Source organism: Bufo bufo, chromosome 3 (assembly GCF_905171765.1).
Source record: "Bufo bufo chromosome 3, aBufBuf1.1, whole genome shotgun sequence".
NCBI lineage: Eukaryota > Metazoa > Chordata > Amphibia > Anura > Bufonidae > Bufo > Bufo bufo.
This window is the reverse complement of record NC_053391.1, coordinates 647,797,398-647,812,168: the sequence shown is the minus strand read 5'-3', so window position 1 is coordinate 647,812,168 and position 14,771 is coordinate 647,797,398. Positions and strand designations below refer to the sequence as shown.

Below are 14,771 nucleotides of genomic sequence, written 5' to 3'. Positions count from 1 at the left end.
ATGGCTTAATTTGGCCAGTATTTTTTGTTGGGATTGGGAAAGGTGGCAACCCCCCTGGAAAGGGCATTGGGCAGAGTCAGAGCCATGGCTTGATGTAAAAAGCATATTTTCCATGTACGCTGCTGCCCTTCTTTGGCCTTATTAAAAGTTGACAGGTATGATATAATCTATGACAAAAAATACTTTGTGAATGTTACTTTGGTTCCTTTATATAAAACTGGTACTTTTTGAATGTAAAAGAAAAAAAAATCGTCACGTGACTCTTTGGCCTGGCGCCTGGACACGTCTAGCAACCTAGGAATGCTCCACCTCAATGGGATCCTGCCGCCCAACAGCCACGTGATCAGGGCGCTTCTGACTCAGCGCCATCTAAGGGCTGAAAGGCGCAAACGCAGCCTCACTAACCTAAACCTATGTCTGACGTCACTTCCGGAAGAACTCTGTTGCCATACCAACGAGACGCTCCCGGTTCTCAACCGTGTAATGGGTTCTTACAATCTGCTGAGAGTAAAAACTTCAAGGAAAGTTTAGAATTGGAGGGTAGAAGTGCGGAGGAGCTGCGGTTCACGCACACGTGCTCTGACATGAGGCACAGGCGTCCCCTGCATCCTAAGCATATGATCACTGGGTGTTGTATAGGTCTCCAGCCGCCATTGTACTGATCAGGATTGAAGAGTCCGGGTAAGACTAAACCCCGCACTTTACTGTCAGGTGGGATGTAGACTGGGAGGGTGTCACCGCTGAGGGGGGCGTCACATGTCACCGCTGAGGGGGGGCGTCACTGGTTACTGGTGGCCAGGTCTATGGCGACCTCGGGTCTTAGACGAATCGTGCGACCAAAAAGATGTGCAATTATTCTTGAATTTTCTGCAGTGATTATTTTACAGGTGACAAGGTGACAGGTGACGCTTGGCAAGTCTTGTAATTGTGCCGCCACGCTGCCACCTTGACAGTTGCTACATGTAATGTGACACCGCAATCTACGTGTCGTGTGACCAAAATCAGTGTGTCGCCCCAGACGTATTAGGTAACTGTGCGATGGGGTGACGTGTCCGCCTCATGGCGCCGCTATGTCAGCACCGGGTGACTGGATCCTTTGGGCACTTTCGGATGACATCACATACATCCCTGAGCTGCGTACTTGGGATTTAACAGCTGATGACCTATCCTAGGGTCTGAAAACATCCGGGGCACAAGCCCACTGTGTTGAAAATGGCACATTAAAGGCATGCTTAAAGGGGTGTTCTGGTTTACGTAAATGAAGTGCAGTGCTGCCGACTGCAGTCATTATATAATACAACATTCAGTAACTTTCCAATATCTGTTATGTTTCATTTCCTCACCACTGCAGAAATCTTTGCTTGGGCCCTTTAATATTGATGGGAGTGGACCCTGGGCAACCCCACAGATCATCCCCCCACCCCCCTTGTACTTGTTCCGCTGATCCGCTACTTGCGGGCTGCGCAGGAATGAGTTCAGTCACTTCGGTGAGTAATCCGGTCCCGCGAGACCTGCCGCGGGAGGTCACGTGTCTCGTGGGATCACGCGCTGCAGGACCGGATTGTGCACCGAAGTGACTGAACTCATGCCCGCGTAGCCCGCAAGTAGTGGATCAGTGGAACAAGTACAAGGGGGGTGGGGGGATGATCTGTGGTGGGTTGCCCAGGTCCAATCAATATTAAAGGGCCCTGGAATAGCCAAATAATAATAAATAAATAAATAAATAAATAAATAAATGCTACCAGCATAACATTCGGGGCACTGGACAAAACATGTTTTGACCTAACGACACCCCTTCCTAGGGCTCCCAGCGCTGTCCATTGTGTAGAGGACAGAGCTCTGGAGGAATTACTTCAGTGGGGACAATGCTGCAGTAATCACTTCAGTGGGGGGCAGTACTGCAGTTACCAGCTTGTCCACTACACAATGGATAGAGCTGTGTAATTCTGGCACCAGAGGTATTCCTGAACAGGGGTGTGGGGTGTCAGACTGCCGCCAATCTGATATTGACGGCCTATTCTAGGAACAGATCATCCTGGAGGCTTCTCCTTACTTTAGCTCAGTTGCCTCGATGAGCTGTTACCTTATAATCTCTTTTTTCTCCCTGCTGTAATAGAAATCAGTTCTCCGAGCACTGACATCCTGTGTGTTTATGCACAGCAGCCAATCAGAGGAGGCCGAGCTGCAGCCTGAGCCAATAATAAGACAGGGGGCGTGTCACAGACTATAGGCACCGCAGCTCGGCGGTAGTCACCGATCACAGCTCGGCCCTGATAGAGCTGAGCTAAAAAGCAGGCAAGGAGCACGATATGCGGAAAATCAATAGCAGCTCATCATCCCTGTCGGTGCGACTTCCAGTTATAATTTCCGAGTTCCTGACTGGACAATTGCTTTAAAATCTATATGCACAGAAAGCCGTAGACTGCGGTACGCGGGCATCAGATTTTAGTCTCACAGTGACCGTGATGTACATTCTATACTGACGCCCCATTGACATCTATTAGGCAGGCGTATGCCAAAAGTACCCTACACCTTTGCCAGCTGTAACACAGCCTCCATGACGCTGTAGACAGGACGCACACAGAATGGCGGTGCGCAATATGTCTAATCATGTCCTTCCACAGAGCCGTAGAAGTAATGATGGAAGACACGAGGGATCCAGCGACAAGTGATCCAGATATTTACGCCATGGAAGAAGACAGAGCAGCACGCGTGATCCAGAGGGCCTTCCGCAGACTTCTAGTAGGTGGACAATATTTCGGCTGCCCCTGCACATTCGACGGCCGAAGGTCACATCCTACAATGTAAAGTGGTAAAGACCCAGGGGGAGATTTATCAAACTGGTGTAAAGTAGAACTGGCCTAGTTGCCCCTAGCAACCAATCAGATCCCACCTTTCATTTAGCAAAGGAGCTGTGAAAAATGAAAGGTGGAATATAATTGGTTGCTATGGGCAACTAAGCCAGTTCTACTTTACGCCAGTTTGATAAATCTCCCCACTAATCTAATAACCGATGCCGTCTAGATCATATGTCGATTTTTTAGGTCATATTGGGTCTTTAGCACTTTAAATTGTCGGATGTCACCTTTGTATTGGGTGTCACATTGTCTGTTTTTTTAGCACTTTATGTAGGTGGCCCTTGGATTCACCTCATGGTGTGCTGGTTATTTCATGGCATATTCGGCGCCTGGCTTTTCTTTATGCATTTTGCTGGCAATCCAACTGCATAAAAAAACGTGGATGGATCCGGCGCTCAGATGAAAACAAATTCCTTTATTGACTCATAACATAGCAGAAAAATGTTACGCGTTTCGGGCATACAAGCCCTTTCCCCTATGAGAAAGGGCTTGATAGAAACATCTGATGGAGCTTCAATCTCACTGGTTGCCTGTCACCAGAATACAGTAAAATCATAGGATTTTGTAATATAGATCGTCACTCTCGCATAATGGAAGCTCAACCATAATAAAACAAAAAATAAAATGAAATAATATACACCGGTAATCAGAATGGACGAATACTAGATATTACAAATATATCATTAGTGACACAGAGAGAGGTTTTGTCTGGGAAAACAGGTATTTTCCTCCCAGCATGTGCTGGTGGACTGATCTACAGCCAGGTGAGGTCAAATGCCGGTCCGGGTTTTGGCAGCACCTGGCTGTCCTTAAATAGGCAGCTGGGCTCAGAAGCGGTGTCTCTGTGTTGGGATCTGGGAGCCTTGTGTCTGGATGAAGGCTTGCTACCTGTTTGGCGTGAAAACAGGTTGGTGCTGCTATCAGCAAGGACTATTTGAGGCAGAATTGCCGCATGGTGTGAATTACCACCAACACCGCAAGGTGACTTTTTGTTTGATTATGACTGTTTGTTTTGTCACTTGCCTAAAGTGTGAATAATACACTGAACTGTTTGATCCAAAGAACTTGTTGTTGCCTCTAAAGTACGTCCGCTAATCCTGTCTACCAGAGCGAGTCCCCACACAATGTATTAAATAACTCAAACTCCCACAAGCTCATCAATTAAAACTGAATATGTGCACACATATATGTCACTAAGGCCCCTTTCACACGGGCGAGATTTCCGCGCGGATGCGATGCGTGAGGTGAACGCATTGCACCCGCACTGAATCCGGACCCATTCATTTCTATGGGGCTGTGCACATGAGCGGTGATTTTCACGCATCACTTGTGCGTTGCGTGAAAATCGCAGCATGCTCCTCTTTGTGCGTTTTTCACGTAATGCCGGCCCCATAGAAATGAATTGGGTTGCGTGAAAATCGCAAGCATCCGCAAGCAAGTGCGGATGCGGTGCGATTTTCACGCACGGTTGCTAGGTGACGATCGGGATGGGGACCCGATCATTATTATTTTCCCTTATAATATGGTTATAAGGGAAAATAATAGCATTCTAATTACAGAATGCATAGTACAATAGGGCTGGAGGGGTTAAAATAAATAAATAAATAAATAATTTAACCTTAATCCACTTGTTCGCGCAGCCGGCATCTCTTCTGTCTTCTTTTGTGAGGAATAGGACCTTTGATGACGTCACTGCGCTCATCACATGGTCCGTCACATGATCCATCACCATGTTTTTTTATTATGGTTGAACTGCCATTATTCTTGAGTGACAAATCCATATTAAAAACTGCATATTACACTTGGTTACTCTCCATGTGTCCCTGATATTTAGGGCTCATGCACACTAGCAGTCAGCACCTCTCTGGCACAGCCTGCTGGTGGATGTCAGTATAGCACTAACTTTAAAATTGCATTACAGGAATAGTGCAATGTATTTTAGAAGCAAATCAAAAGATCACCTATTATAGTCCCCTTGTGGTACTATTAAAGGCTATGTACATCTTCAGGGATAAAAAAATAATTATGATTACATTTTACTTATTTTGGGCTAAAAATAATTTTTTCAATTGGTCTTTATTAGAAATATTGAGCCATTCTGTCACAAAGGGTTAACTGTTTTTTTTTTTTTAACTGTGTGACTGGTACTTTCACTTTGTGCCGTCATCTAATAACCCTTATCTCTAAATTGCTAAAAGCTCATAAACACTTATTAAAGCCACATTCTTATCAGTAACATCAGAATTAAAGGGCTTCTGTCACCCCACTAAACTCTTTTTTTTTTTTGGTGTACTTATAATCCCTATCCTGCGATATATCTAGACATTATGTTATTAATCATTTTCGTTCAGTAGATATGTCAAAAAACTTACTTTTATGATATGCTAATTACCTTTCTACCAGCAAGTAGGGCGTCCACTTGCTGGTAGCAGCTGCAAAAAAACGGCCCCTCCTCTTGTTGATTGACAGGGCCAGCCGCGATCTCCTCCTCCAAATGGCCCTGTCAGCGTTTCAAAAATCGCACACCTGTGTTGATTCGGCGCAGGCGCTCTGAGATAAGGAGGCTCGCCTCCTCAGCACTCTCTCAGTGCGCCTGCGCCGATGACGTCTTCTCTTTTGGTGATGTCATCGGCGCAGGCGCACTGAGGGAGTGCTGAGGAGGCGAGCCTTCTTATCTCAGAGCGCCTGCGCCGAATCAACACAGGCGCGCGATTTTTGAAACGCTGACAGGTCCAGTCAGAGGAGGAGATCGCGGCTGGCCCTGTCAATCAACAGGAGGAGGGGGCGGTTTTCTGCGGCTGCTACCAGCAAGTAGACGCCCTACTTGCTGGTAGACAGGTAATTAGCATATTATAAAAGTACGTTTTTTTGACATATCTACTGAACGAAAATGATTAATAACATAATGTATAGATATATTGCAGGATAGGGATTATAGGTACACACAAAAAAATAGGAGTTTAGTGGGGTGACAGAAGCCCTTTAAGCTTTAACCCCTTCAGGACACAGCCTTATTTCACCTTAAGGACCAGGCCATTTTTTGCAAATCTGACCAGTGTCACTTTAAGTGGTGATAACTTTAAAACGCTTTGACTTATCCAGGCCATTCTAAGATTGTTTTTTCGTCACATATTGTATTTAATGACACTGGTAAAATGAAGTCAAAAAAATCAATTTTTATTTATAAAAAAATACCAAATTTGCCAAAAATTTGTAAAAAATTGCAAATTTCCAAGTTTCCATTTCTCTACTTCTATAATACATAGTAATACCTCCAAAAATGGTTATTACTTTACATTCCCCATATGTCTACTTCATGTTTGGATCATTTTGGGAATGATATTTTATTTTTTGGGGATGTTACAAGGCTTAGAAGTTTAGAAGCAAATCTTTAAATTTTTAGGGACCAGTTCAGGTCTGAAGTCACTTTGCGAGGCTTACATAATAGAAACCACCCAAAAATGACCCCATTCTAGAAACTACGCCCTTCAAGGTATTCAAAACTGATTTTACAAACTTTGTTAACCCTTTAGGTGTTCCACGGTATTCACCTGAGGGGTTAGGTCATGTGATATTTTTATAGAGCCAGTTATTACGGACGCTGCGATACCTAATATGTATACATTTTTTTTATTTATGTAAGTTTTACACAATGATTTAATTTTTGAAGCAAAAAAAATCATGTTTTAGTGTTTCCATAGTCTGAGAGACACATTTTTTTCAGTTTTTGGTCGATTACCTTGGGTAGGGTATGATTTTTCTGGGATGAGATGACGGTTTTATTGGCACTAATTTGGGGTGCGTGTGACTTTTTGATCGCTTGCTATTACACTTTTTGTGATGTAAGGTGACAAAAAATTGTTTATTTTAGCACAGTTTTTATTTTACATTTTTTACGGTGTTCCTCCGAGTGGTTAGGTCATGTGATAATTTTATAGAGCCGGTCGATACGGACGCGGCAATACCTAATATGTATACTTTTTTTTATTTATGTAATTTTTACACAATAATATCATTTTTGAAACAAAAAAAAAAACATGTTTTAGTGTCTCCATATTCTGAGAGCCATAGTTTTTTCAGTTTTTGGGCGATTATCTTAGGTAGGGGCTCATTTTTTGCGGGATGAGATTCCTAATATGTATACTTTTTTTTTAATCTATGTAAGTTTTACACAATAACAGCTTTTTTAAAACCAAAAAAATGATGTTTTAGTGTCTCCATATTCTTAGCCATATTTTTTTTTTGGGTGATTGTCTCAGGTAGGGGCTCATTTTTTGCGGGATGAGGTGACGGTTAGATTGGTACTATTTTGGTGGGCTTTTTGTTGTACTTTTTGTGATGTAAGGTGACAAAAAAATGGTTTATTTAGCACAGTTTTTAATTTTTTACGGTGTTCATCTGAGGGGTTAGGTCATGTGATATGTTTATAGAGCCGGTCGATACGGACGCGGCGATAACTAATATGTATACTTTTTTTCCCACCTATTTTTTACCAATTTTTTTTAACTTTATTTGGGGAAAATGACGTTTTTGTTTATTTTTACTTGAAACTTAAAATTTTTGGGGGGAAAACTTTATTTTTTCAACTTTTTTTTTCACTTTCTTTTTTGTCCCACTTTGGGACTTGAACTTTTGGGGGTCTAATCCCTTTACAATGCATTCCAATACTTCTGTATTGGAATGCATTGGCTGTATGAGTAATACAGTGAGTATTACTCATACAGCTTCCGGCCTGTGAGATCCAGGGGGCTGGATCTCACAGACTCGTCACCGGAAGGCAGCGCGATGCCTTCCTTACACATCGCGCTGCCTTCCATGCCATCGGGTTCCCCCTAGAGCCGCATGGTCTGAATTGACCCCCCCCCCGCGCATTTAGCCAAGGTGCCTGCTCAATGAATTGAGCAGGCACCTTGTTCCGATCACTGCCCGCCGGGCGGCGGTGATCGGAAATACACAGGGCGTACAGGTACGTCATGTGTCCTTAAGTACCAGGACAACATGCCGTACCGGTACGTCATGTGTCCTGAAGAGGTTAATTAGTGTTTATAAGGTCAGAGATCACAGATAAGGAGCCCGTTAGCTCCGTGCCTGACAGAGCAGAAAGAAAATACAGATCCTGCAAGTAGATAAACTCAAAGCTGTGCAGGGAAAACTGCTCATCATTTGTAACAAAGACCAACTGAAAAAATGATTTTTAGCTCGAAATGAATATAATGTAATAATAATAAAAATGCCACCAAAGGTGTACATAGCCTTTAAATGGTTAAAAAAGTTTTTTAAAAAAAGTTAAAAAAATTGCAAAAATTTATTTTTAATGGAAAAATAAAATCTCCACATATTTGGTCTTACCGCATCCGTAATGAGCCACAATACGCAAAAATCAATCATGTAATTTGTCCTGTATGGTGAATGCTGTATAAAAAAATAAAAGACAGAATTGCTGCGTTTTGCTTATTCACCACCAAAAAAATGATTAGAAAGTAATTAAAAAGTGTTATTTACCCCAAAATGATAACAATGAAAACTAAAAGTCTTCCTGCAAAAATCAAGCCCTCACACAGCTTTGTGCAAAGAAAAATAAAAAAGTTATGGGTCTTTGGTTTCGACGATGCAAAAACATATTTTCTTTTAAAAAAAAGGTTTTATTGTGCAAAAGTAGTAAAATGTAAAAAACAACTATTGGGGTCATTTATCAAGCTGGTGTAAAGTAGAACTGGCTTAGTTGCCCACAGCAACCAATCAGATTCCACCTTTCATTTTTGACAGCTCCTTTGGAAAATGAAAGGTGGAATCTGGTTGCTATGGGCAACTCAGCCAGTTCTACTTTACACCAGTTTGATAAATGACCCCATATATGTATTTGGTATCACTGTATCATTGTACTGAGCCAGAGAATACCGTACATTTATTGTGTTATTTATGCTGAAAAATGAACTTGGCAAAATGTATAAACTCAATGGCAGTATTGCTGTTTTTCCCATCCCCCTCCCAGAAACATTTAATCAGTAAGTTATGTGTACCCCAAAATGGAAAAATAAAAAAGTTATGGCTCTTGAATGGTAATCACTTAAAAATGAAAAAAATAAATAAATATATTGTTTGGTTATTAAGGCCCAAAACAGACTGGTCACTAAGGGGTTAGACGCTATTAACTCCTTTTTGCCCTTTATTACTTTATAATAACCTTTTTTTAATCTTTTTTTTTTTTTTTTTTTTTTTTCAGGACGTAAATGTTTTCAGCTATTTTAAAAATCTTCTCAGCTTTAAAGGCCAAGGGGATCCAAAACTTTTGCTGAAGTGCATTAATCCCAGAGAGGTGAGGACACGATTCCCTGTTCTTTCCATAGACTTCAGAGATTGCGTTCTCTGGCTGGTAACGCTGTGACGTGACCTCTAAGGAACGCTGCCTGGCACACACAGGGTTACAGAACTGTTTTGGGCATTCGTTTTTTAATGCCGGAGGCCAGGAACAACAGATGTGTGGTGTTCGCGTAGTGTCCTTAGCCCTCTCTCATATGTCTGGGTCCATGATGACATCGTGTGTCCGTTTTTTGCCTTTCATGTGTCCTCTGTATTCTACGGACACTGCTAGGCTGAAAATTAGTTTCCAGAGCATCTCCTACCAATGGTCTAGAACACGGACGCTGGAGGCCCTGACTTCCTATGGTCAGACCCCCAGCGATCCGACACTCATGTCCTATCCTGTGGATTGTAGAAAAACCCCTTTAAATGAGTAAAATAGAACAAATTGGAGAGTGTCTTTAAGGATCATTCCTCTCTCTTATAGACTTGTTTGAAGCAAGAAAAAAAATACAAAAAACTCCTCAGACTGACTAATGAAAACCACTACAGCCCGCCCAGTATTGACTGGTAAAGAGCGGTCACTGGGGAGCAGCACCCTATATGTGTACGGAGGGCGGTATATTTCATCCTACTGACCTCCACTGTGTGCCTCGTAGAAGCCACAGTATAAAGTCTTAAAGGGAATGTGTCCTCAGAAAAGGACCTGTTGTTTAGATCATGTTTATATTTTTAAAGAATTTTTGGTGATGTTATTTTTAATTGTCCATGTCACTATTTATATTAAAAAAAAAACACAAAATCCTGCAGTTTTTGCACTGGCCACTCAGCCTAAACATTGGCGCCACTTCTTGGTCTGCACAGATCACGTTACTGCAGTTATTTTCTGATCATCACAGTCAGGATTACAATGACAGATAGCACCTGCATATAGATAACACAAGATCCACCATTCACAACAGCTGATGTATTACAGCTTGTCTACTCCCTCCTGACCTCTGCACAGGGCACAGAGCAGAGCTAGAAAACATGGTTTTAACTGGCAGAAAAAAAAACAAGTTCTAGATGACACATTCCCTTTAAAAGGAACCTGTCACCCTGATTGTGGACTATTATCTACAGTGATACAGGAGCAGTGCTGCAGGTAAGGAGTCCAGATAAGTATATTTTTCTACTGCCCCAGGTTCCCTCGCTGTCAGGACTGCTGTGCTGTGCTAACATAATGGAGAGGACTCATGTGCGCGTGCGCAGCAGTCCTGACAATGTGCTTTAACACAGCTCCGAGCGCTGACAGCAGGAGAATAATAGTGATCTGGACTCCATATCTGCAGCACTACTCATGTGATCCAGTGGTCTAGAATCGGGGTGACAGATTCCCTTTAATGGCAGATAATGCAGTTTTTTCCCGCCGCATTCCTTTACGGAAAAACCGCAGCATATTACAATATCGGCAAAGATTACACAGATCTCATGTACACATTGCAGATTTTTTTTCTTTGCAGAACTTGACCTGCATTACGGATTTATTTCAAAATCCACAGCATGTCCTTTATGTCTGCGGGTTTCGCCCTTTTCAGTGGACTCGTGAGAGCTGTGGCAAAACCGCAACAAATCCACAACAAAAAACGCTATTAGACATTGCGGATTTTGGTGCGGATATGCTGCAGAAACTTCATGCGGATCTTATGTGTGTTCACCCGCCCTTGTGTGCAGGTGGCCAAAGGGTTATTCCCATCTGGACATGTAAGTGAATGGCTCAGTGGTTAGCGCTGGTTCCTTGCAGCGCTGGGGTCCTGGGTTCGAATCCGACCAAGTCCATCATCTGCATGGAGTTTGTATGTTCTCCCCGTGGTTGCGTGGGTTTCCTCCAGGTTCTCCGGTTTCTCACACTCCAAAGACATACTGATAGGGAGCCATTGGGGACAGCTGGATGCTAATGTCTGTAAAGCGCTGCGGAATATAGTATCGCTATAAGTGCATATAATAAAGAAATAAATGGAGAGAGCCAGACATGTGCAGCCACCTCTCCGTTCACAGCAGCCGCGAGAAGGGGCCCTGTTCTCGAAATGAGGTGGGACTCGCACCTTTCGGACATTGTGTCCTGACATACGAGTCCAGATGGGAATACCCTTCCTACGACACTGAATCTCCCAGGAGTCTCTTGTAGCCGCAGAATGTATATGACGTTGTTGTGCAAGTAGCTGTCCCCCCCCCCCGAAACAGCACCTCTCTTGTTCCTAGGCTAAAGCTGGTATTGCAGTTCAGCTCCATGCAAGTAAGTGGAGCAACAGTTATAATACTAGACACAAGTGAAAAGATAAAACAACCAGAGCAAACCCAATGTATATCCAGCAATAATAAAATTCCAGCCGCAGGATTCGTGGGTGAACTGAAACGTCACCTTTATTTGTCCATTAAAAACCGAGTAAGCGCCGGAGGTATGAAGCAGGCGACCTGTTCAATGTGTGTAATGGACGTATAAGAGCTCATGCACATGACCATAGTTTCCATTCATGTGCTGTCCGCATTTTTTGCTCTGCACTTTAATTGACAGGACCAGGTAGCGTAAAAGTGATCAAACTGGCCCTGTCGATTAAAGTGCAGAGGGTGCAGCAGTTGCAGAGAGAGCAGAGCCTCTAGGTGTAATGGTAACGCCCCCGTTGCTCCTAGAGGATCATTTGCATATATTAAAAAATCCATTTTTCTCAGCAATGCGGACACATATGAACATGGGACCAACACAGATGCATTCAGCTGCCAAGTGCACATGTAACAGGTCAGCCGGTGTCCTAGGTACAAAACTGCTGACAGATGCCCTTTAACGCCATTTTATGGAAGCTAAAAATGCTTCTGCCAGATATTACTGACTACATTGAAGTATGAAACCCACTGAAAACAATGCGTTCTGTTGGGGGGGGGGGGGGGTGATTTTTGTTTATAGCACAGCATTCAGTTGGGTATAGTCTTGAAAAACTGATTATAAAATGACACCAAAAATGTTATGAAAAAGCTAATAAAACACTGGCAAAGAGGCAAAATAAGCCTGTGACCGAGACCTCAGAGCAGCAGTGGCCTCAGCTGTGTGATACAGGAGGCATCTAACACTGTGCTTTTCTCTTACAGGCAGGACTTATTGATGCGGCCGCTGGAGTACACGTCAGGTTCAGACTAGGAGGGGTAACTATTCTCTTTATTTGACAATTTCAGAAACATATGCACATACGGTATAAATAAACTGCAGGACATCACACGTTTCTTTCCAGAAGGAGCACTGGACTGACTACCAGCATTCAATGGGAAATCATTTTTTATTTCTTTATTTACTTGGAACACGACCTGAGTTTCAGATCGAGTTGTCTTCTGCTCTGCCACTTTAGACTTTTTCAGGCTGAGCTCCAAAACCTGTGCCCTCTGATGGGTCATATAGCAAAACCTGTGTCCTCTGTTGGGTTAGATCCCACCATATGTGCCCTCTGGTGGGTCAAATCCCAACACCTTTGTTCTCTAGGGGGTCAGATCTCAAGACCTGTGCCCTCTGGTGGGTCAGATCCCAAAACCTACATCTTCTAGTTGGTCAGATACCAACACCTGTGACCTCTGGTGGGTCAGATCCAAAAACCTACATCTTCTGGTGGGTCAGATACCAACGCCTGTGCCCTCTGGTGGGTCAGATCCCAAAACCTACATCTTCTGGTGGGTCAGATACCAACGCCTGTGCCCTCTGGTGGGTCAGATACCAACACCTGTGCCCTGTGGTGGATCAGATCCCTGGCTGTATGACATTATTGGCAGCTGGGTGTTGGACTTTATTTCTGATTTATACCCGTTGAGGGAAATTTCCACCCTTGAACACCATTTTTTTTCTAAATACAATAGGTTCAAAATTTAGTTCTGGTTAATTACTTATTATGTGTTTTATAGTTTGGAGCTCTACTTTAAAATCCTCCACATTGCCTGCGAGGACCTTAGGTGAAAGGGGTTACTAAGAGTGAAAACAAATTACAGGACGGCAGGAGATGGTGCAAAAAAACAAAAAGAAGCCCCGCCTGGTGAGGGCAGTTTAAGCACTACAGCCCCTGCCACTCCTGGTCCTCACCAGACTGGAAGAATGATGAGGCACCGTCTATAATGAACGTCACTGCTGCCTATCGGTGGCCCCTGCAGCGATCTGTGCAGGAATAGCACGTGACCACTGAGCCAAAATTGTCAAATTGTTAAAAAGCTGAGCTTCACTTTAAATAATGGCCATTTCTGGTTATAATAACCACTTGTAACGATATAACAACGTTCCTCTGTATTTTTCTCCATTCAGAGTCCAGCAGTGCAATGTATTAATCTAATGTGCAGTCAGATAAGATAATATTCCCTTTATCTCATGTCACTGCTATACCAGATATAATGAGACTAGGATTTCGGTTGGTGGCCTGCCTTGCTTGCTGGTGGTGACGGTATCCTGCCCCACAGTTATCACCATGTCTTCTGCTGTGTGTGATTACAGTTCTGCAGGGTTTCTCAGCCTCCACTTATCACATCTCTAACCACAGCCGCTTATCTTCACTAAGAGCCTCTCATACTTATAAGTTTATACTAAAATCTTATAAAACACATTCTGTGTTGTATTCTTTATCTCCTTATGTACAGTATACTGCCATGTGCAGTCCTTCAGTTATTAGCCCTATCCTGCTCTTGACCTCTCCTACCCAGAGAAAGCTACTTCTTGTCCGCCTTATTAGTTTCCCTGGGAAGAGGAAGCTACTGCTTGTCTGCCTTATTAGTTCCCTTGCGAAGAGGAAACTACTTCTTGTCGGCCATATTAGTTCCTTTGGGAAGAGGAAGCTACTGCTTGTCGGCCTTATTAGTTCCCTTGGGAAGAGGAAACTACTTCTTGTCGGCCTTATTAGTTCCTTTGGGAAGAGGAAGCTACTGCTTGTTGGCCTTATTAGTTACCTTGGGAAGAGGAAACTACTTCCTGTCGGCCATATTAGTTCCCTTGGAAAGAGGAAGCTACTTCTTGTCGGCCATATTAGTTCCCCTGGGAAGAGCAAACTACTTCTTGTCAGCCATATTAGTTTCCCTGGGAAGAGGAAGCTACTTCTTGTCGGCCATATTAGTTCTCCTGGGAAGAGGAAACTACTTCTTGTTGGGCATATTCGTTCCCCTGGGAAGAGGAAGCTGCTACTTGTCGGCCTTATTGGTTCCCTTGGGAAGAGGAAGCAACTTCTTGTCGGCCATATTAGTTCCCCTGGGAAGAGGAAGCTACTTCTTGTCGGTCATATTAGTTCCCATGGGAAGAGGAAGCTACTTCTTGTCGGCCATATTAGTTCTCCTGGGAAGAGGAAACTACTTCTTGTCAGCTATATTAGTTCCCATGGGAAGAGGAAGCTACTTCTTGTCGGCCATACTAGTTCCCCTGGGAAGAGGAAGCTACTTCTTGTTGGCCATATTAGTTCCCTTGGGAAGAGGAAGCTACTTCTTGTCGGCCATATTAGTTCCCCTGGGAAGAGGAAGCTACTTCTTGTCGGCCATATTAGTTCCTTTGGGAAGAGGAAGCTACTTCTTGTCGGCCATATTAGTTCCTTTGGGAAGAGGAAGCTACTTCTTGTCGGCCATATT

At 43.3% G+C, this 14,771-nt stretch overlaps 1 protein-coding gene across 2 annotated transcripts in view; it reads left to right on the top strand.

The window, feature by feature from the left end:
- Positions 1-519: 519 nt before the first annotated feature.
- C3H11orf65 (chromosome 3 C11orf65 homolog) overlaps positions 520-14,771 on the top strand; it is a 48,270-nt gene continuing 34,018 nt past the window's right edge. The window contains exons 1-4 of one of the 2 annotated variants that reach the window (XM_040426254.1): positions 520-681; positions 2,625-2,742; positions 9,082-9,174; positions 12,282-12,335. In XM_040426254.1, the coding sequence (XP_040282188.1) occupies positions 2,638-2,742; positions 9,082-9,174; positions 12,282-12,335 (252 nt within the window). In that variant the 5' untranslated portion in view covers positions 520-681; positions 2,625-2,637. The remainder of the gene's footprint in view (positions 682-2,624; positions 2,743-9,081; positions 9,175-12,281; positions 12,336-14,771) is intronic. The other variant, XM_040426255.1, reaches the window with a different exon arrangement.